Genomic DNA, 27,317 nt, shown 5'->3' on the forward strand with positions numbered 1-27,317 from the left:
GGTTATGAACGAAATGGAAGCAAGATAGGGAATCCTAACTGAGAATGATTTGGAATGAGGAAGGCACAAAATCAGATGATCATTTAGAATTACTAAATTGAATTGTAAAAACAAGGACACATTTAAACAGCATAAGTCTATTTCAGCAAATCATAGGCCAGGAAAGATCCCTGAGGAATTATATAGTAGTTATTGCATTCTTTTTTTTCCTCAAGGCAATACTGCATGTAAAACCAGATGTAATTTCATAGAGTAGAGGGTGGGGTTGAAAATGGGAGGCCTAACAGATGTGAATTATAGTAGTTAAGGTATCAGGTGGCCTAATGTATTATTAGTTTTTTGGTTCTAGAAAGAAGGTGAAGGAAAAAGGGATTCAGATTTTAGTTTTAGGATTTAAGGGAGGCAGAAGTATTTTTACACAGTAATTTTTATTTTAAAAGAATCTTCCTCCATATTACCTAACATTGTAGAAGGGTGTATATATTTTGTTTAAAAAAATTTTGACCCAGTTTTCCCTCAGTTCTTAAAGCTTGTGAAATACTGGGGCAGATGACTGATTTTATAAAATTTCAATGTAGTTTTACTTTAAGAAGGATGAATGAAGATTCAATATATAAAATGACATACATAGGTATTAAACAATAAAAACTGAAAGTTTCTATTTGGGGGAGAAAAGCATTCAATCAAAAGACAACATAATTCTACAAAGAATCTGGTTTGACAGCTGTAAAAAGAATTGAGTGTGAATTTATCTCTGGGCAGCACACTTGAACAAGCAATCACAATGAGACGGAACACAGAAACATTTCCAAGTATAGTAATGGGATGGTGTGGCTCCTATCAGAGATAAGTAAGCCACCCCCTACCCCCATCCCCTACACATCATACACATACACTACATAAGACACAGTAGTGGGATGAGTAAGGACGAGGGACTGAGATGCCAGGCTACCACAAAATGCCACCAATTACTTAACATTTTAAGACTAGACAAAGAGTCTTTTTATTTTCAAAAGAGGGGTTGGTGAGGGGCAGAGTCACATTATAAATCTGATTCACTGTGCTCAACAGTCAAAACAACACAGAACTCAACATTCAAGACAAAAACAGACCTTTATTTTCTTTTATAATTTTCAATTGGTTTCCTTGATTTTTCTCAGATGAATACCAATTAAGTCAATTGGGGCTACTGTTGCAACTGAAAATATGAAAGCACCTTTATTTTCTTCTCTTTTTGCCCTCTTCTTCATCTCCTTCTCACTTCTCTTCAGGCTTCTCTCTTTTTTCAACCCTTGCTTTTTCTTCCTTTAGAAGAGGCTTGCTTTGGAAGAGGAGGCAAGCACTTGGTGAGGTCTGCTTCCTGATTGATTTTCTTTCAATGTGCCAGTACAGCCATTGGAACACTGGCTGAAAACCAGCTCTTTTGCAATTTGAATGAATGTTTTCTGAAAGTTGGCAAAGTGTAGAGACCACATTCAAATCACAGGACATATATAGGAACCTTCTGTGATTCCTAATGAGGAACTGTATCACGCTATAATGGAATTTTAATCTGTATCTAATTTATTCAGGAAATCTGGGCCTATGCAGAAATAAATTTCCCCCAAAATTATATTTACGTTTACAACATGTAAATTAGTCCTGTGTCAGATTACATACTTTTGAATTCCAATTTTACTGAAGCAAAGAGTGCATATAAAATTTTCTTTCCTACATAAAATTTCATTGATTGATGGATTTGAGGATCATAATTAAGTTATTGATGAATTAACTTGTATTCTGTGCCGAGGGAGGGTCATTTATGGCTGTGTCATACTTGACAGGGTGAAAGAAGATCCTCTTTATTGTCCCTTTTATATTCTGCTCCACTATGAAATATTGTGAATCTAGGAATGTAGAGAGCATCATTATTTGTCTTTTTCAGGTTGCCTATGACCTTTAGGTAGTCAGTGATAAATGAAAGCTCAAAGAAAAGAATAGCTAATGAAAAATACCAGTTTGTTGGAATCTTTTGCAAATTGCTTATTAGAAGATAATAATGCATTTCTCAAATACCAAAAAGTCTTTGGTTGACGTATTTCTTACATTCAGGCTCAGTGGTTTCCAAACTTTTTCTGATTGCACACTCTTATTAGTTAAAACACTTTTGTTTTATAGAATAGAAACTTATATACATGTATTACTCTATAGTAATAAATAGATGTTGTAAAACATACACAAAAAGAAATTCAAAAGGATGAGAGATAAAACTCAAGGAAAAATTCCAATGTTTTTTCTTCCTGTACCTTAATGGACCCTTGTGTGCCCTACTTCAGAGACTTAGACTGTGACTTTTCCACGAGTAGAATTTGTCCCACTCATACTTGCATTTCCCATTCTTCTACCTGGCACAGTGCCTCATGCAACCCAACACGTTCAAACAGAGTGATGGTTTTCTTTACTTTATATATGAACTACTCCAAAGAGCGTTCCCTAACAGGTGACTGTGTAATTATTAGGACAGTCTATTGTATAATATTGTTCATGAAACTTGGCAACCTAAAATTTTACTCCAGTATCCTCCCCATTTCCCCATCCCTGCAATGACAATGTTGAAGGAGCATAAAAAATGGAAACAAAACAAATAAGTAAACCAGTTGGGCTCTTGAGGAATGAAATCAATGATGGATAATGAGTTCTGTACATATTTCGGAAGGGATCTGTGATCTTGTATAATTGGACAATGATATCCTTGTGGAAACAGTTGTTCCTTCTGCAATACAGCTGTGTAATGAGCCCAGAAGGTTGGGAAAGACTAAATCACAAATGGGAGAGAAGACTGGACATAGTCAGATTTGAGAGACATTCATTCTTGTACAGCTGCAGAGTGCTTTAAGGTTTCCAGGCTAATGATATCAAGTATGTGAAACACTATTCTTGTCACAAAAGGCAATTAACATTTACATTGAGAACACCCAAATATTTTCTATGAATATGAATTTACTAGCAAGCCATAATGAATAACTTATTTATATGTAAGGTGACAAAATTTTAATGGACTTAATGTCTTTGGAGGTTTTATGATAAGGATGATTAAGTATTCAGGGGTTTATACTATAATTTGAATGTTTGTAATTAAATACTAGCTCTCTTAATTCGTGCTTTTATATAAGTCAATCAGCTATGCCTACCATTATAAAACTGGGTTTGGGGAAGGCAGTTTGTTATATCAGAAAAAAACATAAGATTTTAAAAGCTGGCTTTTAGTCCTCCCTCTGTAATCAACTACTTGTTTCATATTTAGGAGTTATTTATTTTCTTTTAGGCAAAGTAAGAATACACAAACATTACTATTGGGCAATACTTTCTCTGAGGAAAGAAATCTATTTTAGTGAGAAAAAAACCCTTCTCTTAAAAGAACAGCTTGAGTGACTCCACCAGCATTTGCTAAATGTATTTTTAAAGAACATGTAAAGCCCATCCTTGTAAGAATGATAATGTGCTTCACTGAAATCAAGTACTTGTGTCTGTCAATTCTTTCCTTACAACACAAAATCTTGCTCCATAAAGATGTGACAAAAGAGAGCTAAAGTTTATTCTATACTTCTTTCTCTGAACATGTAATTTCTGCTAAATTATGCAGTTTAATGATAAAAATACATGACAGTGGTTGAATTTTCAGGGCACTATGGTATTTACGACAAGTAGTTCAGATGGCAAAATCTTGGTGTCCTTAGTATTGATTTATTGCCTCAAAGAAGGGAAGGTTCTTTGAAGGACAATCAAAAATATAAATGACAGAGTTTAGGTTTACCCACAGAATTTAAAAAATTTAACCACTAGGAATATGGAAGTCAAAGTGCTAGCTCTCAGGCAGGAATTCATAAAGGATACAGTTTAAAACCAAAGCTAAGAGATGATTATTTTTGAAAATTAATGTGGAGTCACTATATTCCTTAATGAAAAAAAAACCAATTCTCTAGATCACAAAATTTTACTTGACTTAAACAGGGAGAATGACCCAAGACAATCCCATAAATATTAAATGCCAATAAAATGCGTTTTGATGGATTTCCATATACCAGAACCATCATTATATAGATATTTTAAAAAAACACATTAAAATGGTTAGAGCACAGAGGCAATTGTAAGGCAGATCAATGTGATTTTATTCACAGAAACAAATTCCATTTGTGAGAAAGAAGCACTGATTACTTCTTTTTAGAAAGATATTTACTATCAGGCATACTTAGCAAATTATTTAGCTATCTGAAAAGATCTGATACCAATTGGTCATATTTTTATTTTTAAGTAATTTATATTTTTACAGGTATTCACATTATGCAATACCACACACTGCGGTGACAGGAAGAAAAAAACATTTCAAAATACAGTGTTAAATTATCTGTTCATTGCACAGTATGAAATATCCATTAATTAGCATTAAAATTATTACAGTGTATCTTATCCAACTAAAGGAAATTTCACATCCACTACAGAAGAAAAATAAGCAATATTGATTGAGCCATAGGGGACCCAGTTACATAGTATTAAATAATATCTGAAGCTAGTTTGAAAGACATCCAGACAAAATACTTTTTCAAAAATGAAACCCACAGCCTATAGATTCGAAATATTTTACAGAAAAGAATAGCTCATGCCTGCCCTAAGAGGCAACACCACTTGTGTACAAGTGCCAAGAAATAAGGAGAAAGTTAGGATTTTAGCTGAAGATTCTATAATAAAGCCTGGCATGAGAAATTTTCTTCATTAATGTCACCGAAAGCAGTCTCTGTGTTGCACCTGAATACACTTTATAATAGAATAAACATATTAAGTTTCAAAGCAAATTGTGTATACCTTGCCTTAATAGATTACACTTAATTTAGTACAATACAGCACGTCAAGTTTTAAAAATGCAAAATACACTTAATACATAATTTGCTTTCTCTGCTTTGCCTTAAAGAGGCCACCAAAGAGTCCATTAAACAGCCAGAATTTTCTAGTTATTGAAGCTGATCCCTCTCTTTTCCTGGTGTCAGGAGAACACAACTGAGGTGTCACCACACAGAGCCCTTTCCCAGTTAAGACCCTTTCCCCTTCTGTTCTCCCATAGAAACCGCAGTTTTCTGTTACTGTGCTCCATCTTGATTGGCTTTGATCTTATGCTAGTCCCAATGTAGAAAGCTCGCATTCTTCTTAAGAGTGGCCTGCCCCTCTTATATCCCTTTGGGAGGCCCCCAATCCAAAACACTTGATGATCTAAGCTTTATACAAGTCTGTTTTCTGTTATAAACAGCAAGGACGAGGCCATTTTAGTTGCTTGCAAGAGGTTGATGTTGAGTCTGCGCCGTACCGACTCTCTCCGATCTAAATTCTCTAAACATTAGCTTATCAATCTGTGAGTCCAATGGGTTGAGTGCCAACAGAAGTGGATCCGATTTGGCATGGAGAGGTTCTACCAACTCTCGCAGTGTATTAGCCTAATATGATAAAGCAGTGATACAATATGATGAAAGACCTGCGAGTGCCATTATTTCCAAAGCATATTAGTATTTGTATTAGAAATACCATCATGCAATACCCATGAAGAGAAAGTAGAAAAATATGGCTAGAATTGCATATGGTTTTAATACAATGTCTTTCTGTTGGCATGCAAGTCTACTTGGCCATAAATAGGACACTTTTTGCTTTAAACTTGGTTGTTTGGAAATGTTAATCTCCCAAATATACACAATAACACACAGTGCAGAAAAATCTTTTCCCACCACTATACTTGTATATGTATGTCTATAATTTTAATCAGAATACTTTATGTTAAAATGTTCTCCATATACATGTAAAATTACCATTTCTTTTGAAAAAATTAAAATTATTTCTATACGAATCTTTCCTCAAATTCATCCAATCAAGAAGCATGAAAAAAACCTTTCTAGTCTTCTGACCAGAAGGGTATTTGATTAACCTGATATATATGCTACTATGTCCTAATCAGTGAGACAGTGGAATAGCCTAGCTAGTATTGCTCCGATGAGGAGGCCGCATGCTTAACAACGCAAAATGCCAAGAAATGAAAAGCTAAAACAGAGTGAATGTGATGAAAGGGTGACTTTACACCTGAGCATAAGTCACATGCCAAGGAGTTAAGAAACTGGAAGAGATGGATATTTCTGAATGACCTGAGAAACTAACAACAATTTGGATAAAATAAACTGTACTCTCTTTTAGGTATTTTATTTTGGATCTTGAGGAATCTAATAAATATTGTCAGCAGGAACAAACCAGTAATATTTTAAATCTCTAGCCTAGTGCAGATTTTTATCTGCAACATCCTGTAGTATCTTTTGAGTTATATTGAGAAAAGAAGAAACAAGTTGGGAGAGAGAATAGAGAAAGCATGTTGTCATTATGTCCTCCCTTAGAAAATGGGGAGGGACACATCTTGCCTATAACACTGATATCTAGCAAACAAGATATAGCATAGTTCAGAAATCAGCAGAACTAATTTTTGTCTGTAATATTATACTCTTTTTGCAGAAATGGGGGTGGGAACTGAATAATCTTCATATATAGATCAAATGAAACAAAACACAATACTTCAGTTTTTAGAATATTATAACACTGGAATGCTAGCTTTAGCTTCTACCACTTTGTTTCACAAGGTCATGGAATTTCACACAGCAACATCAGAAGGAATCCAACCTTGGGCACAAGGTCATTTCTAAGTTTAAACTGTTCTTCATTTACCCAAGCAATTCAAACATTTTGTAGTTATTTTGAACACATCCATTGTTTCCCCACAGAGATAAGGTTACGTGAACCTTTTAATTTCTAGTACACGTTCCCTTAATACCCACTTAACTCATACTAAACTGAACTAGAGCCCTGGTAAGTCACAATTGCTGAATTCTATTGCAAGAGACTGGAAACATCTCCTCAGTTTAGCTCCTACAGGATGGTGGAGGGAGAAGTACTATTTCAAAATGGCTACAACTAGTTACCAGTTAGGGTATGTTAGCATAAGAGAAGATAACTCCCTAGGGCAAGGTATCTCTTCAACTACTAGTGGTAACAGTACCAGTGGTTACTGAATCTCAGGGTGGAGGTGCTTGTTAAACACAGATTTTTGGGCCCTACACCTCGTCTATTGAATCAGAATTTCTGGGTATGGAACTCAGGAATCTGCATTTTAAACAAGCAATCCAGGTGATTCTTGTGCCCACTGCAGTTTGAGACCTCTTGCTTTAGGTCAATCACATTGGCTAGGGCTGGTTGGAGTAACACCAATTTTTGCACTGCATATACAAGTAGTTTCTAAGTCAGAAGCCCTGAGTTCAGGGACTTCACATAGAGCATTTTATTTTTAATCCCATCACCAGTCTGATACTGTATGACATAGCTTAAACAATTTCAGGATTTGTGCTGAGGAATCTGATGGAAGTATCTTTGTCTACTGAGATTATGACAAAATGAAAGAGGGCTTGGTAAATTTTAAATAATTTTTTTAGAACTATACTTTTTATATAGTGTTAAATACTGCCTATTTATATTTGAGGCAAACAAATAACTACAAAGGCACTCCTACACTCAACTCCACTATATGTCTTGGCATGTGCATTATGAATCTTAAGTGTAAGTGTACTGGCAAGCCAGGTGGGTCAGAAGCAAGTGCACAAAGGGCTGCTCGTATATGGCTAATCTAGATGAAATCTCCAAAACACAAAAACCTACTTCATGATACTGCCCTTCTATCTTGAACTTCTGTGAATCTCATGTTTATGTATCTTTAACCTTTTACAAGTCCCATTCTGATTCTGAACACTCTTTCCTTTTCTCTCCCCTTAGGTTTTCACTGGGCTTTTTCTTTCTTTGTGGTCAATTCCCAATTACTAGCCTTCTCCTTTGTAGTGGACAACTTCATTTATCCTGACACAAATATTTAAAACAGTCAAACCGATTGCATTGGGAGTTATACCTGATGTAAATGATGGGTTGATGGGTGCTGACGAGTTGATGGGTGCAGCACACCAACATGGCACAAGTATACATATGTAACAAACCTGCACGTTATGCACATGTACCCTAGAACTTAAGTATAATAATAATTTTTTTAAAAAAACAAAAACAGTCAAACCAGTTAAAATTATACATACTAATTTTATTCCTCTTTTCTAAAAGAGCAAATGGAAATTGCATGTTTTTTAGAAAAAGGCATGTTGGGCACAGTGGCTCATGCCTGTAATCCCAGCACTTTGGGAGGCCGAGACAGGAGGATCACTTGAGGCCAGCAGTTTGAGACCAGCCTGGGCAACATAGTGAGACCCCATCTCTATGGAAAAAACAATAGAAGGCAGAAAAAACATAAATTATATAACTCTTGAGTATTTTGTTTTCTTTTGGATGATATAAAAATATTCCCTACTGCTGCTGTTAAAATAAACTTCACTATTTACCAAGCTTTTAGCCAATTACATTTTGAAATGACAGAAACATATCTATGCTACCACAAAGAAAATCAGTAATGCTTCTGTTTGGCATATTATTTAATAAATATTTATTAAGCTTCTACCCATCACTGAAACTTCTCATTGTGAGGCCACCAGCTTAGGTTAAGAAGAAATAGATCTTGTTTCCCTGTTACTATACTGGAGATGTGAATGATGAACCCAGATGTAATGCCATGTTGAATCATGTGTAGAATGACTTATTCCAGTGAGATTCCATGTCCATGCAAGTTCCTTGAGACACAGATTGAATTTGCATAGGAAATCTTGAGGAGGATGTTTCTTTTTCTTTTTGCTTTATGAATTTAAACATTCCCCCAAATAAAATTTGACCACCCAAATAATAAGCAGAAATAGAATTCTGGAAACATAAGTTTTTAGAAATATAATCTGGCTTCTATTAGTGACCTGCTAAAAATAGCTGATGATACTTCAATCAAATGCCTGAGGAGGATTAGATTATAGAGGGGATAAGGGTAGAGGTACGAACATCTTCAAGAAAATGATTAAGGCTGAATATAAAACAGGTGAAAAGAAATATTTTCTTTAATGGATGGAAGAGAAGAAAATATTTTAAAATGGAAGTATTTAAGCCAGATGAGCACTTACAAAGATTCCTAATTCTGTTTGAGTACTAAGACAGAACTCGGTTCCATTTTACTCAGTTCCATAATCAGCATGCTTGAGGGCAAATTTAAGGGCAAAGTCAAAGACTACTTGTCTTAAGCTATTTGTGGATAACAAAGGCCATCAATAGCAGATATTCAAGTCTATCAAGAGTAACACAATTCTACTCCTGGGAGAGTAGAATTGTTTTGTGTTTATTTTGAAAAATTTAAGTTTTTCTTTTTCAAAAACAAGGATATCTAACACCATGAAATGATAGTGATAATTACTTTTCTCTATGTAAGTATTGGAGAAAGTGGGCTCATACCTTGGTTCAGAATGTTCAGACCAAGACAGAAACTTGTTAATTGTGGTTTGAGTATTATCTGTACAAATTTTGAGTGCCTATTTTCTCATAAAAGGTTGACTTCAAAACGACAGGATATTAAAGATTTTGTTTGTTTATTTTTTAATACCATAGGGAGGAGTTGGGAAATATTTTTATTTTATGAATGTGAAGCAAAATTTTCATGATAAAGTATTATTTTTCTAAATAAAGTGGTAAGTAGTAAAAGATAATATAGTTTGTGCTTATACTTACAGCACCTATGGAGTTCTTTAATTCACAATTCCAGGTAAAATAAAATATTTGATGAACCTAAGCCATAGGCAAAACAGGTAAGAAAATGCTGTTTCCAGATAATTTGGGTGTTCCTCTAAATTCCCAAATCACAATTCCATCCTGTGTGTATAAATCACAAGACATGGAGTATTTCCTTATGAAAATAGTATTTCATCTTAATGTACCTACTGTTATATTATGGTCTTAGAGTGCCATTTATGACTTAATTACTTATCCATGAGTCTATCATACATGCTGACTTTCTACAATCTGCATTAAAAACCACTATCTGAAATTAAGGCAGATCTAAAGTACCCTTTAAATGAAGTTTATACAAAACAACTGAAGACATCTTTCACATTTAATAGTTACAAAAGTACTTAACATGTTATTTTAATTTATAACCAGTTTATTTTCAATGAAGTGTCTATAGATATTTCAGCAAAATGTACTATGGAATTTTGACACATGATACTGTCATTGCAAATGTCGCCACTCAGATTTTAAAATGGAAAACGGGAATAATTAATTTTTATAGAAATATATTATTCAGTAAAGGTTTAATGGGTGCCTCTGGGTGTACATATATATATACTATATCAAATGTTAGGAATAAATATATAAAGATGACAGTTTCACCTCAAAACGATTATGATATAGTTGTATACCTCCTTTCCACTTCTATCTTAAAATTTGATAGTTAAGAATTATCTACTTTATTTGACTTAATATTTGACTCCTCCATCATACTCCATCCATATTTTTAAATATTTCAGGAGATGTGATTTTGAGGTTATTAATAAAAGAATCACGTTAAACTCCAATGAGACAACTTTAGTAAAAATAACCATTCCTGGGTAAGGTTTTCTTTCAGCAATGTAGGTGGACAGCAAGCTATTGGCAGATTGGGTTGCTTTTGAAATCCATTTTATGATGAATAATGACTTAATTTAAAATAATCTCCTTAAAGTTCTCAGTTCCAGTTGAAATAGCTATAGAGATAACATAGCTGAAGTCTGAGACATGAACCCCCTACAGAAAATAGTAGACTTTTTTTTTTTAAACTCCCAACTCGAATACTTTAGAGATGAACAGTGCAGGTTTTAAATTTATGTGGATTTTCTACCACCACTTTGTATGTTTGTATTAAAAGGATGTAATTAGATCATATTCAGCCTGGATGATAATCAATGTGAAGTAACTCAGTGATGAGAACTGCCAGTCTGGTGAACAAGTGAGTCATTCAACACTTCATTTGTGACTGTATCTGGTCTGCCAAAATGAAAAGGCAAATTGGGATCAACTCTGTCAACATTGCTTTCTTGCTGATTTCCTTTAATAGGTTCTTTTTGAATTTAGTATATATATGTAGTATAGTATATATATACACACACTAAAATAAATGAATATATATATTCTGTTATATTTTATAATATGTATAATATACATATTATAATATGATATGATATACATATAATATATTCTGTTATAAATAACAGTTATATAGATCTTTGTGAACTTTTGTCCTACAGGTCTAGTCCATCCTATTCTTACTCTCATACTAAATTCATATACTATCCTCAAAGTATTGTCATCTTGATTTTGGGAGGATTACTGTTATTTTTATTAGAAGAATATAATTCAGTATTTGCTCCAGTACTAATGGGGGGTGCTGACAGCAGAATAAGAAAATAATTGATTCTTATGCTAAAAATCTAAAGATATTATTTCCTCCCATATTGTAACATTCTTTATGATTGTAGAGGCCTGAAATAAACTTCTGCTTACTCTTTCTAACTGAGCTTGCAATATTATAAAAATGGTAATATTGATTTTCCTCCTTCAATAACTTCTAAATGTTAATGCCTTATTAATAACCTCCTTGGCACACCATTCTGACATTTGGGATCATTTGCTTATTAACAACTCTGGCAAGAAGGAGCTGCTTTAGGGGCACTGCCAATTGAATTTAAGGACAATGAAAGATACCTTCCTTAGCAAAGCAAGTGCCAAAGAAAGGTAAGAAGAAAATTCAAGAAACATTTGTAAGAATCTAAAATTGTATCTTGAAAGTTATTCATCATTAAGATATTTTCTTTATGTCAAATTTGTTATAAATCTAATCTCTCACCTTAACGCCTTTCACATTCTTTTATTTTCTAATCTACAATAATTACATCATAAACAATTCTCAAAAATCCCCACTGTTAAGTCATCCGCATATTCCAACATTCAAATTATTATATTTTTAGGCATTCAAAATGTATTGTGTACATGACAAGAAGAAAAACATTAATTTGGTAAAAATCACTATAAAATCATGTTTGTAAGAAATATAGCATAGATGTAAACAAATTAGCATTAATGTTCATCTTAACTAAAAACCAAGTAATGAGGTTTCATATTCAGTCTTAGCTGTCTTAGAAATTGTTGGTTATTAAATTTTGGACCAGCAAAGTCATCTTGGATTTGGGATGGAAAGCTACTGAATCTAACAACATATGTGTTTTTTAAAAAAAATAATGTGTTTTTTAAAAATACCCTATTATATATTAATTTTCATTTTTCCCTTCTGACAAAATTATATGGCACTGCCCTTTTAAAGAAAGTTCCACTAAAGAGTTAGAGATACGCTGACTCTCAATGTTCTTATGGAAAAATACAAATGACTTTATAGCCATTGCAAAAGGTTCCCAGCTATATCTGTGTTTAACATTTAGTATCACATGTTGAATTTCACACTCACCAGTGTAATTACAGAAAACTAGAATGATACAGGAACTTCATTGCAGTGAGAGTTCCTCTTGTAAAATTCAAATGTTTGAAATGTCAGAAAGTTCTCTGTATCCTACAACATAATTTGTATTCAAATATAGCAATGGATTGCTAACTTTTTGCTAGTACAAAAACAAAAAATTCATTTATGTTAATAAATTTGTTTCCCATCTGTAAACTAATTTATGGCACCTTTATGGTGCTAGCTTATTCATAATATATTTTAAAAATAAGAACAATTCTATGTTTCATTGAAGTCAGAATTTTTTGGAATTCCTATTTAGTATATGTATTTTATTAAGCAAGGACCATGTTGCCTTCTCTAGGGTAAAAAACACAACCATGAAAGTTGAGAAGTCATCCTAAGTCACTTTGAGGAATGTGCAAATCAACGGGTGAATTTGGGATTCCCAACACCACTTAAGACTTTCTACCATCTTCTTTGACTGGTGCCATTTTCTGGGAGGGGATGGCAAAAAAATAATAGCAGCTGTAAAGTATTTAGTATCTCCATAACAAATATGATCTTCAAAGACCTCTGTGGAACTTTGACCCTATTTGTGGTACTAATCCGTGTGTGTGTGTGTGTATTATATAAGTGTGTATACACACAAACACATATATACACATACTAACATTACAAATTTACATATGCAAGAATATATTAAAAACTGGGCTATATGATCTTCTATAGCTAATTCATCAGATCTATCTGGATATGCTATAACTGGATTTGTAGTGATAAATTACATTAGTTCTTCCTTAAGTCCATGTATACTTATGATCAAGGTTCTAAAATAACTTCTCATACTGATTTTATTGGAAGTGCACAACTAATCTAAAAGATACTAATATTAGATTTAGTGACAAATTTAGAAAATCTCAAACTAAAAGTCACATTTTAAGCCCACCATCAAGTGAACATTAAATGTGTGAACTACTATTTAGGAATATTGTCATATAATTTGAAATGAAACATTATTCCTTAGTAATTGACTATACAGAGTATACACCATGAATACAGTACACACAAAACCAGAACCTGACCAAGGAATATGTCATTTTCTTTCTCCTTATTTTAAAGCTTCAGCACCAGAAAGTTTGTTTTCTCTTTGTGGAAAATCAATAAACACTTTAAAAGCAGAAGCAAGAACTCTTCTTTAACAAAGTAATATACTTTATAAAAGGCCTTGGGAACCAAGGCCTTAGTTTTAGCCACATGAGGAATGGTTTCACATCTTAGGTGTGTGGGCAGATCTGGTCTCCATGGTGATGAAAAAGTCAGCCAGGGAAGTGGAAAGAACTGTGGTACATTGCTCCCAATAGAAACGGCCAAGCTGAAATCAAATGTAGCTTTTGTATTTAGCATGGACAAAGCCTGAAGCTCCAGTGAACTGGTACTTTACCTCAGGTTGTCATGGCAACCTGCTAAGAAGGGTGGGTTACAGATGCCCATATCAACTTATCACTAAGATGTAAAATCAAAAGCCAGAACATATGGGATAAAAGTAATAAGTTATTCACTAGTTCTGAATTTGGTTTTCTTAAAGAGGAGCTAGGAATTTAATGGAGGTATTGCTGTTTTTGCAAAATATCATATATTCTAATTAGTATTCTTTTTTCAAGGAATCCTAAGAATTAGCACTGAAAAACCTTTACTCTTCAATTTCGTGTTAACATTTTGAAGGCAAACCAATTTAGCATGTTAGCTCAGTAATAATAATTATGGCACTAACATTTGCATTTCACTTTCTACTTTACAAAGTACTTTTATACGCAATATCTTGAAAGAAGATGCAGGAAATGTGAGAATTTCACTGAAGTTCACTTTAGTAGTGAGTTTTTATTTTATTCTACATACTGCATGAGAGATTAGAAGGAAATAGATTAAAGCATTAAATGTTGCATTCTTTAATAGTTCTTTTCAGGTCACATGGATTTACTCTTCAGATTTGTAAGAGGTGACTAGAATTAATGTTTCATCATGAGGGAATATACAGAAACACACAATATATCAGATTTGGCATCTGTGAGTAGGAATTGGTAAAATCAGTGTTATCTCTGAATTTTACTCATAAATCTACTGCTTTTATATCTCTACCAAATGATAGATAAATAAATAGGCAGAAATATTTGGATTGTTTCTATAAAAATGTATAAAGTAGAACTTTGAAGGAAAAATTGAAATAACTTCTTTTTTTTTTTTTTTTTTTTTTTTGAGACGGAGTCTTGCTCTGTCGCCCGGGCTGGAGTGCAGTGGCCGGATCTCAGCTCACTGCAAGCTCCGCCTCCCGGGTTTACGCCATTCTCCTGCCTCAGCCTCCCGAGTAGCTGGGACTACAGGCGCCCGCCACTTCGCCCGGCTAGTTTTTTTGTGTGTTTTTAGTAGAGACGGGGTTTCACCGTGATGGTCTCGATCTCCTGACCTCGTGATCCGCCCATCTCGGCCTCCCAAAGTGGAAATAACTTCTGATTAGTCACCATACGAAATAATTTTCAAACTGGTATCCAGACTTAATTCTTGGGAATTTATTTATTTATTTATTTATTTATTTGTAGACAGGGTCTTGTTATGTCGCCCAGGCTGGAGTGCAGTGGTGTGATCACAGCTCACAGGAGGCTCAACCTCCCACCCTCAAGTGATCCTCCTACCTCAGCCTCCTGAGTAGCTGGCACTACAAGTGCATGCCATCATGCCTGGCTAATTTTTGTATTTTTTGTAGACACAGGGTTTTGCCATGTTGCCCAGGTTAGTCTCCAACTCCTGGGCTCAAGCAGTCCTCCTGCCTTGGCCTCCCGAAGTGCCGGGTGTGAGCCACTGTGCCCGGCCAGTTTTTCTTTTTTTAAAAAAATCCCAATATTAAAAATTAGCTATAAAAGGAATCATGTCAAAGCTTAAAATACTAAGAAAGGATTTTGACTCAAGTGGTGGACTCGTTTCACTGTTTATACATATCACAGTACATGATTTTGGACACTGGTTAAAATTGGAAAGTACACTAATTACAATTTCTACTAATAAAAGGTAAAATGTTGTAAATGTGATTGAAAGATCAGAACAACATTTTTGCTTTACTTGATTAACCATATTAATGGTGCTGCCATAATAAAACCTAAAAATTTTAATTCCTTTTATGTAGGTCATATATATATGTATATGTATGTGTGTGTATTTTATATATATAATGTATGTATTATATATATATAATGTGTGTATTATATATAGTGAAAAATATTTTAATAAATTTTAATCTGTATTAGAATTATAAGTCTGAGGGGCAATATGCAATTAAGAGCATTCACTCTGCTGTCACAATGTCTGTCTGAATCTCAGGTCTGCTATCAAATAGCTGGGAGTCCTGGATTATGCTATTTAAACTCAGTTTCCTCATCTAGAAGATAAGGATAATAGTATTTCCCGTATAGAGTTGTTGTAAGGATTAAATGAATTATATTATGTAAAGACCTTAGAATAGTGCCTGACACATAGTAAGTACTCATTAAAAATGTTAGCTATTATTTGTAATAGATTAATGTGTTCAACAAACCTATAAAATTTAAACAAAATGCATCACACTATAGGTGTTTTGGCTTTACCTTGAGAAAGGCAATTCTACTTTAGTATTTTTATCCATGTGTAAAAATATCTTCTTTTTCTATATGAGAAAAGAATAAAAGATTCAGATTTATGGGCATGCCTGCTTTGCAGATTGCATTTCAAATCCAGACTATGTGGCATATCTTTATAAAAAAGATAAATCACTAAAATGTCTTTGACTTTAACAGAGAGGTATCATCTATAGAAAACATAAAAAGAGTCTTCCTGAGACAGCAGTGAAAGTAAAAGGACAAATACATATAATTCAGTCATTCTATTCAGAATCCCTTGACATCAAACTTAAAATTATTTTATTCAAAGACTGATCAGTTAATGATGTAAACCTGACTGACATGAGTTGAGATTTGCTTTAGAATGGAAATAGCAAGTTAAAATAGCTTCAGTTTTCACTTCTTCATAATTCATTATATGTTCATTGAATATATTTCACTAAACAACTGAAACATAATAAATAAATTCTGTTAATATACATGAGATTTATTTTCCCTATCAATGGGTGTTTCCCTCTTGCCATTAGATAACCTACTTCACGCATTGACATGGTTTGGCCCATCCGAATCTCATCTTGTAGCACCCATAATTCCCATGAGTTGTGGGAGGGACCCAGTGGGAAATAATTGAATCATGGGGATGGGTCTTTCCTGTGCTGTTCTTGTGACAGTGAATAAGTCTCATGAGATCTGATAGTTTTAAAAATGGGAGTGTCCCTGTACAAGCTCTCTCTCTTTACCTGACCCCATCCAAGTAAGATGTGACTTGCTCCTCCTTGCCTTCCACCATGATTGTGAAGCTTCCCCAGCTATGTGGAACTGTAAGCACAATTAAAGCTCTTTCTTTTGTAAATTGCCCAGTCTTGGGTATGTCTTTATCAGCAGTGTGAAAATGAACTAATACAGTAAATTGGTACCAATAGAGTGGGGTACTGCTGAAAAGATACCTGGAAATGTGGAAGTGATTTTGAAACTGGGTAATAGGCAGAGGTTGAAACAGTTTGGAGGGCTCAGAAGACAGGAAAATGTGGGAAAGTTTGGAACTCCCTAGGGACTTGTTGAATGGCTTTGACCAAAATGCTAATAATGATATGGACAATGAAATCCAGGCTGAGGTGGTCTCAGATGGAGATGAAGAACTTGTGGGGAACTGGAGCAAAGGCGACTCTTGCTATGTTTTAGCAAAGAGACTGGTGGGCGTTTTGCCCCTGCCCTAGAGAATTGTGGAACTTTGAACTTGAGAGATGATTTAGGGCATCTGGTGGAAGAAATTTCTAAGCAGCAAAGCATTCAAGAAGTGACTTGGGTGCTGTTAAAGGCATTCAGTTTTAAAAGGGAAACAGCATAAAAGTTTGGAAAATTTGCAGCCTGATAATGTGATAGAAAAGAAAATCTCATTTTCTGAGGAGAAATTCAAGATGGTGGCATAAATTTGCATAAGTAACAAGGAACTGAATGCTAATCATCAAGACAATGGGGAAAATATCTCCAGGGTATGTCAGAGACCATTGCAGCAGCCCCTTCCATCACAGGCCCAGAGGTTTAGGAGGAAAAAATGGTTTCATGGGCTGGGCCCAGGGTCTCTCTGCTGTTGTGCAGTCTGTGGACTTGGTGCCCTGTGTCCCAGCCACTCCAGCCATAACTAAAAGGGACCAAGATACAGCTTGGGGCATGGCTTCAGAGGGTGAAAGCCCCAAGCCTTGGCAGCTTCCTGTGGTGTTGAGCCTGTGGGTGCACAGAAGTCAAGAATTGAGGTGTGGGAACCTCTGCCTAGATTTCAGATGTGTGGAAATGCCTGGATGTCCAGGCAGAAGTTTGCTGCAGGGATGGGGCTCTCATGGAGAACCTCCTCTGGGGTAGTGCAGAAGGGAAATGTGGGGTCAGAGCCCCCACACAGAGTCCCTACTGGGGCACCACCCAGAGGAGCTGTGAGAAGAGGGCCACCATCCTCCAGACCCCAGAATGGTAGATCCACTGACAGCTTGCACAGTTATCCTGGAAAAGCTGCAGACACTCAATGCCAGCCCGTGAAAGCAGCCAAGAGAGGCTGTCCCCTGCAAAGCCACAGTGGTGGAGCTGCCCAAGATCATGGGAACCCACCTCTTGTATCAGTGTGACCTGTATGTGAAACATGCAGTCAAAGGAGATTCTTTTGGAGCTTTAAGATTTTACTGCCCTGCTGGATTTTGGACTTGCATGGGGCCTGTAGCTCCTTTGTTTTGGCCAATTTCTCCCATTTGGAATGGCTGTATTTATCCAATGGCTGTATCCCCCCAGTGTATCTAGGAAGTAACTAACTTGCTTTTGATTTTACAGGCTCATAGGTGGAAGGGACTTGCGTTGTCTCGGATGAGACTTTGGACTGTGGACTTTTGAGTTAATGCTGCAATGAGTTAAGACTTCAGGGGACTGTTGGGAAGGCATGATTGGTTTTGAAATGTGAGGACATGAGATTTGGGTGGGGCCAGGGGTGGAATAATATGTTCTGTGTCCCCACCCAAATCTCATCTTGTAGCTCCCATAATTCCCATGGGTTGTGGGAGGGACCCAGCGGGAGATAACTGAATCATGGGGGTGGGTCTTTCTTGTGCTGGTCTCATAATAGTGAATAAGTCTCACAACATCTGACTGTTTTAAAAATGGGAGTTTCCCTCCACAGGCTCTCTCTCTTTGTCTGCCACCATTCGTGTAAAACGTGACTTGCCCCTCCTTGCCTTCTGCCATGACTGTGAGACCTCCCCAGCCATGTGGCACTGTAAGTCCATTAAACCTCTTTTTCTTCCCAGTCTCAGGTATGTCTTTATCGGTCATGTGAAAGCAGACTAATACACATCCATGTGCAAAGTGTTCCAAAGTTTTTTCTTCAAGATGCAAACTTAAAAGAGTCATATTGAAGAGCTGTTTTGTAATAAGTGCCCTCTGCGTTGAATTCTTACTGTCTAATCCAAAATCAACACACATTTGAACTTGTCATCATGGTAAGTCACGTCACTTCCTAAATATTAGAGCTTTCCCTGAATATAGCTTCCTCTCTTTCCATCTCTTTCATGATATGATGTCTAGTCTTTGATCTTATTAAGAACCAGCCCCCTCCTGAATTAATTTCCTTATCCAATTTGGACCCCTCTGACTAGACCCCTCAATTCCCTCTTGGATATGTATTACATGTACTTGTTCCAATATGTGCTTTCTTACTCCTGCCTGGCCACTGGGCATTGCTAGAAAAAACTGTATATGCACACTGATTGTCACCATTCTAAATTTGTGTTTTCTGACTTCAGGCCATTCAGGGCTACTTGGCAGACCTCTTATTAGTGCCTGGTTAGCCCAATATCCAATTCTTCATTAGGAGAGCTCCAAGTTTCCATTATACTCTTCAAGACCTACTTTCTATCTGTTGGATCTTCCTCTGAGAAGGTAACGTTTTGCCTTTACATTTGTCAAGGGAGGGTATCATATCTCTGATCTGGATTGTTGAAGTAGTTTTCTAACTGGTATCCCTATCACCTGTATTCTCTCACATCAATACATCTATATTGGCCAGAGTGAACTACTGAAGCTCTCTATCATGTTCTTTGGGATACAATCCAAACCTCTACACATGATATATTAGGACCTTTTTAATTCATTTCTAACATAAATCTTTGTCTCATCTGTACTACCATATTTCTCTAAATTATTCTTTGTTTTTCTACCTGTCCACCTTTGCTGATGCCATTTTTTTTTAATTATTTTTTTTTTTTTTACCACCTAGAATGTACCCTCCTTTTCTTTTTCTCCTGGTGAAACCTTATTCATCCAGCTTGAATGTCACATCCTCTGTGAGGTCTTGTCTGATTTCACAAGGTAGAGATAATCAAGACCTCTTAAGTACTTTCATAGAACTTAATGTGTTCATTTCTCAAAACATCTAATATACTGTACTGTTACGTTTTTCTCTCCCTTTAAATAATGAATTTATTGATTCTGTAATTTAAAAATTTTTGTTTTTCCAGCACTTAGCAGAGTGGGTACTCAGGACACTGTGCTGCCTCCATAAATATTATTTAAATTAATTAAATCACCAAAATACATCTTAATTCAAAATCTCAGTATTTGCGGGTACAAGCTGAACACTGAATAGACTTCTATTAAACAACTATGTAAAATGCTTTATACCTCACTAGATTTTCAACCGAAGTGAGAAGATCTACTTAAAGTTTTTGGGGTGAACTACGTAGCAGAGGTGGAAATATTAGGAAGATAAGTCACTGAAGTCAAAGAATGCTATTTCTAGCACTGCTTGCTATGTCAAGGAAGAATGATTTTGACCTTATATGAAGTGATAGTGTAACCACTGCTAAAGGGTGTTTTCTTTGAATGACCTACACTGTCAAGATATTCATATGTCATTAATGTTAGGAGTAGATGAGGTAAGACAAAATCTTAGACTCAGGATGAGATTTTAATTATAAATATAACTTATAAATATACTCTCTAAAGGTCCTTCTCTGTTGATAGGAGCAGATTGATGGAACTACTATAAAAAAAACCTCACCACCCTACTACTTTGGGGAAACGTTGGAAGGGGCTGCAGACAAATTGCTTGATACAGCTTTATTGCTATGTGTAAAACTTTGTCCTTTAAACACATTTTAAATGGCTAGGTTTCTGTACCACATGGATCAGGCAAAATAAATACGATTGTGACATAACCATTAGTTACTGTTTTAACATTTTAAAATGCCATGTTACATGTATTATATGTGCATTTCTATAAAATATTGAAAATGTAACAGAAAAAGTCACCAAATTTTGCCCAAATAGTTGAATTAATTCATATTTACTTTTAGAATACGATGTGCATTTAATAATCTTTTTTTGAAAACTGAGTTTAAATTCTAAAAAAGCATTCTCTAAAAGTATCTGATGCCTTATAATATTAGTGGATAAATTAAATGGCTTTTCTAAAAAGTCAGTCATTTCATTGGAGACAATGAAAAACTAAGAATTAGTATTCTCCCTCACTCAATCAAGCCTCATGGCTTTTATCATTTAACTGGGTTACAACCACCTGAATTATGAGCTATTGGGGGATAATATAGAACTATATCAGATATTGTCAATTTCAGATAATCTCTGATTTTAGAAATTGTGCAATGAATAGAAGTTTGGTTAGGTAGATAAATTAATACATCATAATTCTACCTTTTGGAACAAGTCATGATAGAAAACTTAGGGGCAGGTGGGTGCAGTGGCTCATGTCTGTAATCTTAACACTTTGGGAGGCCAAGGTGGGAGGATCACTTGAGGTCAGGAGTTCAAGACCAGCTTGGCCAACATGGTGAAACCCCATCTCTACTAAAAATACAAAAATTAGCCGGAAATCGCTTGAACCCGGGAGGTGGAGGTTGCAGTGAGCTATGATCGTGCCACTGCACTCCAGCCTAGGCAATAGAGTGAAACTCCATCTCAAAAAAAGAAAAACAAAAAAACAAACTTAGAGGCAGCCTATTTCTTTTTATATTAGAAAAAGATAGCAGTTTGTGCCCATTCTTTATCCATAGGAATTATGATTTTATAGGCAAAATTCTCATCATTTTAAACATTAAACTCAATTGCAAGTACAATAAATGGTTCTTGAGATTTTAGGCATTGTTCATGTATATGACCAGTCCAGTTTATGATTGTTATTATTATTAACCTTTGGGATGATAGCTACGCCCTGCTTAGCAGACTTTTGCTGATTGTCAAGTAAAACAAAATAAATTATGTCTTTTTCTTTTGTCTTCTTTCTTTCTTTAAAATTTAAGACAAAAAATAGAATATCTCTGCATTTTGTGAAAATTGCTTATCAACTGATTTAGGGCTCCTGATTAATATCAATCATCTTAATATACGAAAAAGGTAGTTCTAAATATCAGTAATGCATAGGATTTCCATACACACTTAAGAAATTGAAGCCTGATTTTATGCCACCAGTGGAAATATTATTGATGTTTAAACAGTGAATCATTTGTGTAATTTGGCTGTCTCAAACTCTAAAAACATGAAAGTAATTTTTAAATCCACTGCTGCATATAATGGAGGACATACTAAATTTTGGCTGGAATTGTAAAAAAGTTATTCCATTCTTTTTAAAATTCTCCATATTATAATTAATTAGAAACCAATTTTTGGACACCTATGCCTTTCTTCTTCTGACAATATGCAGTATTTTGTAAGCTAAAATCCATGAATGAGTTTCATTTAATACTTATTTAGTTTGGGTTCCATGACAATGAAGTACCTCTTATATGTTTTGTTTAATACATATAAGCTCGGTGAATTATAGGCAAATAAATTTTGAAGGGCTAAATCAAGTTTGTTCATTTTTACAATTGGCTATGTTAATTATTCAGTTGGGAGAGGTATATCAGTGGCTATGTGTGAAAATATCAAGAAGCACTGACAATGTGGTGCAACACTACCCTTTATTAAACCATACATTCTGAAATATTACTATGTACTTTCTAAAAATATACTGAAAGAGATTACCTTTAGCAAACATCCTTTTCTTTTACAGACAGGCAGCAAGTATCTTGCACTAGATAGATTACAGCAAGATAATCTAATAAATACTCAAATATCACCCCAATTTCTATAAGCTCTTTAGAGCAGAAATTGGTAGTACAGTTTTATACTACCAAGTCATTATTACTTTAGGTAAAAGGGCTTAAAATGAAGAAGTCTGAATGCAACTTGTTTCTGTAATTTGAAGCTATTATTTATAAAGAATGTAAACTGGGGCATAGTATAGAAATGATAATTCTTAGGAGCCACTGAATAGTTGACTGAAGAATATGGCTGATCAGGGTTAGGACTTGGATCTAACAAAAACAAACTATTAGAAATCTTTGGTACTCTCATTTTCTTACTCTTACTAGATCTGTAAAAGTCCAACCAGGTCTGTAGGGTTCCAATATTCTATACAAACATATTCTGGTATTGATTCAGGCATGCAAGAACAAAGGCTTAAAAATATTGTAAATTGTCCTAATTAAGTCACATAATTTTATAGTGTCATGTTTCCTATTATTTGTAGACTAAAAGTTGAATCGATTTCTATAAAATCTTCTGAAGATGAAAAAATATAAAATAATATAACCTGAACTTCAATATTTTCTGCTGAAGCCACCAATATACTAATTATAGGATTTAATGCATTGAAAATGAGATCAATACATGTAAGTAATTACTGCATGCATTTAAACCCTGATGATTTCATGTTTCAGAAATACAAAGAAATATGTGGAACCTATTTGGGATCTAATGCTGAACAACAGGGAAGAACTTTTACGGCACAAAGAGAACTAAAAGAAACACATTCTGTAATTTTGCTTTTTAGTTTTTGTTTTTTTCTTCTAGTGGTGAAGAGAAAGAACATATAGCTGGATATGGACCCTAGATTATTAAAGATATGATTTTAAAACTTTACAAAGACAAATGGAAAGTTTTAATGATCAGCAGTTTAAAAAAATTAAATTCTAGTAATACAAGCGTAAACTGTCCCAATGAGGGAGGGAAAGGGGATGCAGATGAAGTCAAGGTAGTTACAAGGAGCTTCTTTAGAACAAGCTTTAGTTTAAGGAGGATTTCTATAAAATATGGAATAAGAGGCTATAAGAAATGAAGAAGTAGAAAATAATACCAATTGTTTGTAAGAAAAGCACCACAAAGGCAAATGTTCAGCTGAAGCTTATGAAAAAAAACTGAAGATACAAAGCTTTTGTAAAGAAAAATTAAGAAAACATTAATGACAAAAAGCAGAACCATAATGGCTTCAATGACATTTTAGGCTTTTCCTACAAGAAAAAAAGTCTTCAAACTAGGGCATTAAAACATATGCTTCTGGAGACAAGGGACTACTAAGAACCACTCTGTGGTTCCTTTAAACTAGAAGGTTATAATCTTAGCAAGTGAATAAACTTTTTGGAAATTATCTTAGGGCTACTGTCAGCATTCCATGAGACTTAATGCTTAAATCTTAAGAGTCCTCTTATCCAAACAAACAAAAAAAGCATGAGTTCTCCGATGAACATATTGATAAACCTGATATAAATATAAAATTTTAAAAATAGATGATGAGTGGGTGCAATTTTATTTTTTAATTTTGTTTGACAAACCAACATGAATTTAATAAAAAAATGAAGCATTTTAAAATGACTTCTTTTGGGGACAGTATCTCTAAGTTGGAAGGGAAGAGGAAAACCCTGGGCAGTATGTCTTACATAAGATGAAATTTTGCCTGATACCCTTATGAATAAAGACACTGTAATATGGGCTGAATGATGTTAGTATTAGGTGGATCCATACAAGGACTTTGAATGACTGAAAAAATTAAAGCATAAAGTTTAAAATTTAATGCTGTAAATCTCTGTCCTTGGCCCTTTCTTCTTTAAAATGTTTTCTTAAAAAATGTGCTTTCCTTGAGAGCTTGTTTGGAGGTTCTAGCAGGGGAGCGCAGCTACTCGTATACCCTTGACCGAAGACCGGTCCTCCTCTAGTGGGGATGGTCGTCCTCTTCCACCGAGCGCGCAGCTTCGGGAGGGACGCACATGGAGCGGTGAGGGAGGAAGGGGACACTCGCCTAGCCAGCCAGATCAGCCGAATCAACCCTGGCGATCAATGGGGTGACAGATGTCGCAGCCAGATCGCCCGGGGCCTATCATGGGGAGGGGGGAGGGGGGAGGGATTGCATTGGGAGTTATACCTGATGTAAATGACGAGTTGATGGGTCCAGCACAGCAAGATGGCACAAGTATATATATGTAACAAACCTGCACGTTATGCACATGTACCCTAGAACTTAAAGTATAATAATAAAAAAAATAAATAAATAAAAAATAAAAAAGAAAAACAAATGTGCTTTCCTTGATGAATCAGTTAAAAACATAGAAAGGGTGCTTAGAATTTTGTAGGATTATTAAATGATAAGACAAATGAGTAATATCATATATGATAAAACTGAGATTCCAAACTTTGTAACAGAGTCAAATACTTTGGGTGAAACATGAGAAGTTAAAAATTTAACAGAAATAAATATAAATAGCTGCACTTAGATTAAAAAATCAAGTAAGTGGAATGCTTACCACTTGATAACATTAAAGCATTATATGAGCCAACAGTGAGCACGTTAAAGCTAATGTAATCATGTTAACAAAAGTATAGTGTCTAGATCACTGTAATAGTTCCAATACACTTAGCATGGGGATTCTATAAAGAAACAAGGAGTCCAGATGAGGGTAGCCAGGATGATGCGTTATCTAGAACTCATGTGTCACAAGCATAAAGATACCTCAAGAAGAGACAACACAAATTATGTTTGATAACACAATTCTATTTTAGAGTTTCAGAGATATATACAATGTGCAAGGCATATGGTGAGAGCAAAGGGCAAGACCATTATGCTGAAGAGAACTATAAAACTTTAGAGTTGGAAGAAACCATCAGGTTGAACTTTCCAGCTAACTTGGGAATTCCTGGCTGGTAGCTGATTATTCAGCCTCTTCCTAAACACTCTGAGTAATGAGGAGCCCACTAAACTTATAAGATCAGTTATAAACCTGCAAAAATTGGATTTTTTTCATATCAATCTAAAATCAGCCTCCTTGTGCCCTTTATCTATTATGTTCTCTGGAACTTCAAAGACTATCCTATCATCTTTCCACATGACAGGCTTTCAAATGCTTGCTCTGGATTTTTTGAATTTGCAATTTTAAGATCCACAATGAGTAGAAAGTTTAGCAGAAGTTTGTTTTTGTATCAATACAAGGAAGAACTCTGTAATGTAAGTAAGGCTCTTCAACATGAAATGCCTGCTTTTGGAGGCGGGGGTTCTGAGTCTCTAAAATATTCAAGCAGAGGCTCAATAACAATTTTTAAAATATGCAAAAGCTTCTGTTTTGGGTAAAAAGTGAAGATAAGTGCCTCAAAACTCTAAGTTCTATGGTGAGAGGGCTATATGCATATTTACATACAGCATGACTCATGTTCCATGCCAAGTCCAATTAAAAACAATTCATCTATTAAATGAACCCGTTTCCTTAACATAAAACATTTTAAAATAGGTACTGTACTATTTGCCAGAGATATCACTGACAGTAACACATTAAAAAAAGATGCTTACAAATTTAAAGAAGCATTCAAAGTTAAGGCACGTTTTCAGTTACTTATTCAGCAAAACTATTCAGTATTTCTACAGAATTATTTTTGTAATGATAAACATCTTGCCTACCTCTAGTGCTGAGGCAAAATCCTTCTAATCAAGTTAAAAAAAGTGCATCATGAATCTAAGAACCCAAGATGCTAAATAAAGAGAAGGCATCCCAGCAACTACACAGGATTTTAAAAAGATAACAGAATTCAAAGTGAGGGGTGGGGCTTATTGTCAGAGTTTGCTTATGTATTATATACTGATTCCAGCTGTCCCTCCTCCCCATGTGTTTTCTTTTCTTTCTTTTTTTTTTTTTTTTTTTTTTTAAGAAAAGGCACATGAACCCCTGTGTGTTGGCATTGTTAAGGAACAGGAGAAAACAGTAGAGATGATAGGAAAAAAAATGTGTACAGTTTAAGTCTAGTGACATCAAAGTTATGGGCTATTTTCTCTCACCAAGAATCTCAAGGTATATGCTTTACAATGTCCATTTCATAAGTTACAGAATAAACTCTAAATTCAGTCACGGAGCAGTGGAAGGGCCACAACAACAAAAATTAAAAAAATATAATGAAAATGACCAATAAAATTTGGAGGTCTTAAGTGAATAGATCTTAGGCATTAAGTAACTACATTCTACGGATGATTTATCAAAAGAGAAATAGCACAGTAAAAGTAACAGATTCAAAATCATGGAAGATTAGGGATTTCAAATGTGGAAGGAAATGAAAAACTATTTAAAATTTTAAGGTTCAAATTTCCCTAAAATAGACATTCAAAATACAATATAATGTTCTGTATTTAACGCTCTGCTAATATTCCCTATATTAATAGGTTTTTCTGATAATCAAATTCTACAATGATTATAGCATAACATTAAGAAGTGCTTTCTCAATTATAAAAAAAATTAATCTATGGTCAGTATAATATGAAGTTCAGTTCATTGATTTTTAGACATCTGATTGGTGTTAATCAGTACAACTGGGTAACCAGAATGCATATTCCTCAACCATGATGTTTAAGGAATAAGCTGAATCAGAAATAGCTC

The 27,317-nt window shown here is 34.8% G+C and overlaps 1 protein-coding gene across 12 annotated transcripts in view; it reads right to left on the bottom strand.

Annotated features, from left to right (window-relative positions):
* The window catches only part of CNKSR2 (connector enhancer of kinase suppressor of Ras 2), a 290,055-nt gene that overhangs the window by 7,706 nt on the left and 255,032 nt on the right, over positions 1-27,317 (bottom strand). For 4 of the 12 annotated variants that reach the window (XM_007991274.3, XM_037986402.2, XM_007991273.3 and 1 more), the window contains one exon: positions 1,571-5,462. The exons of 7 other annotated variants lie outside the window; for them this stretch is intronic. In XM_007991274.3, coding sequence (XP_007989465.1) covers positions 5,458-5,462 — 5 coding nt within the window. In that variant the 3' untranslated portion in view covers positions 1,571-5,457. Of the gene's footprint in view, positions 1-1,570; positions 5,463-27,317 lie in introns of those variants that run through there. One more of the 12 variants, XM_007991272.3, reaches the window with a different exon arrangement.

The sequence above is a fragment of the Chlorocebus sabaeus genome, chromosome X (assembly GCF_047675955.1).
Source record: "Chlorocebus sabaeus isolate Y175 chromosome X, mChlSab1.0.hap1, whole genome shotgun sequence".
In the NCBI taxonomy this organism is placed as follows: Eukaryota; Metazoa; Chordata; class Mammalia; order Primates; family Cercopithecidae; genus Chlorocebus; species Chlorocebus sabaeus.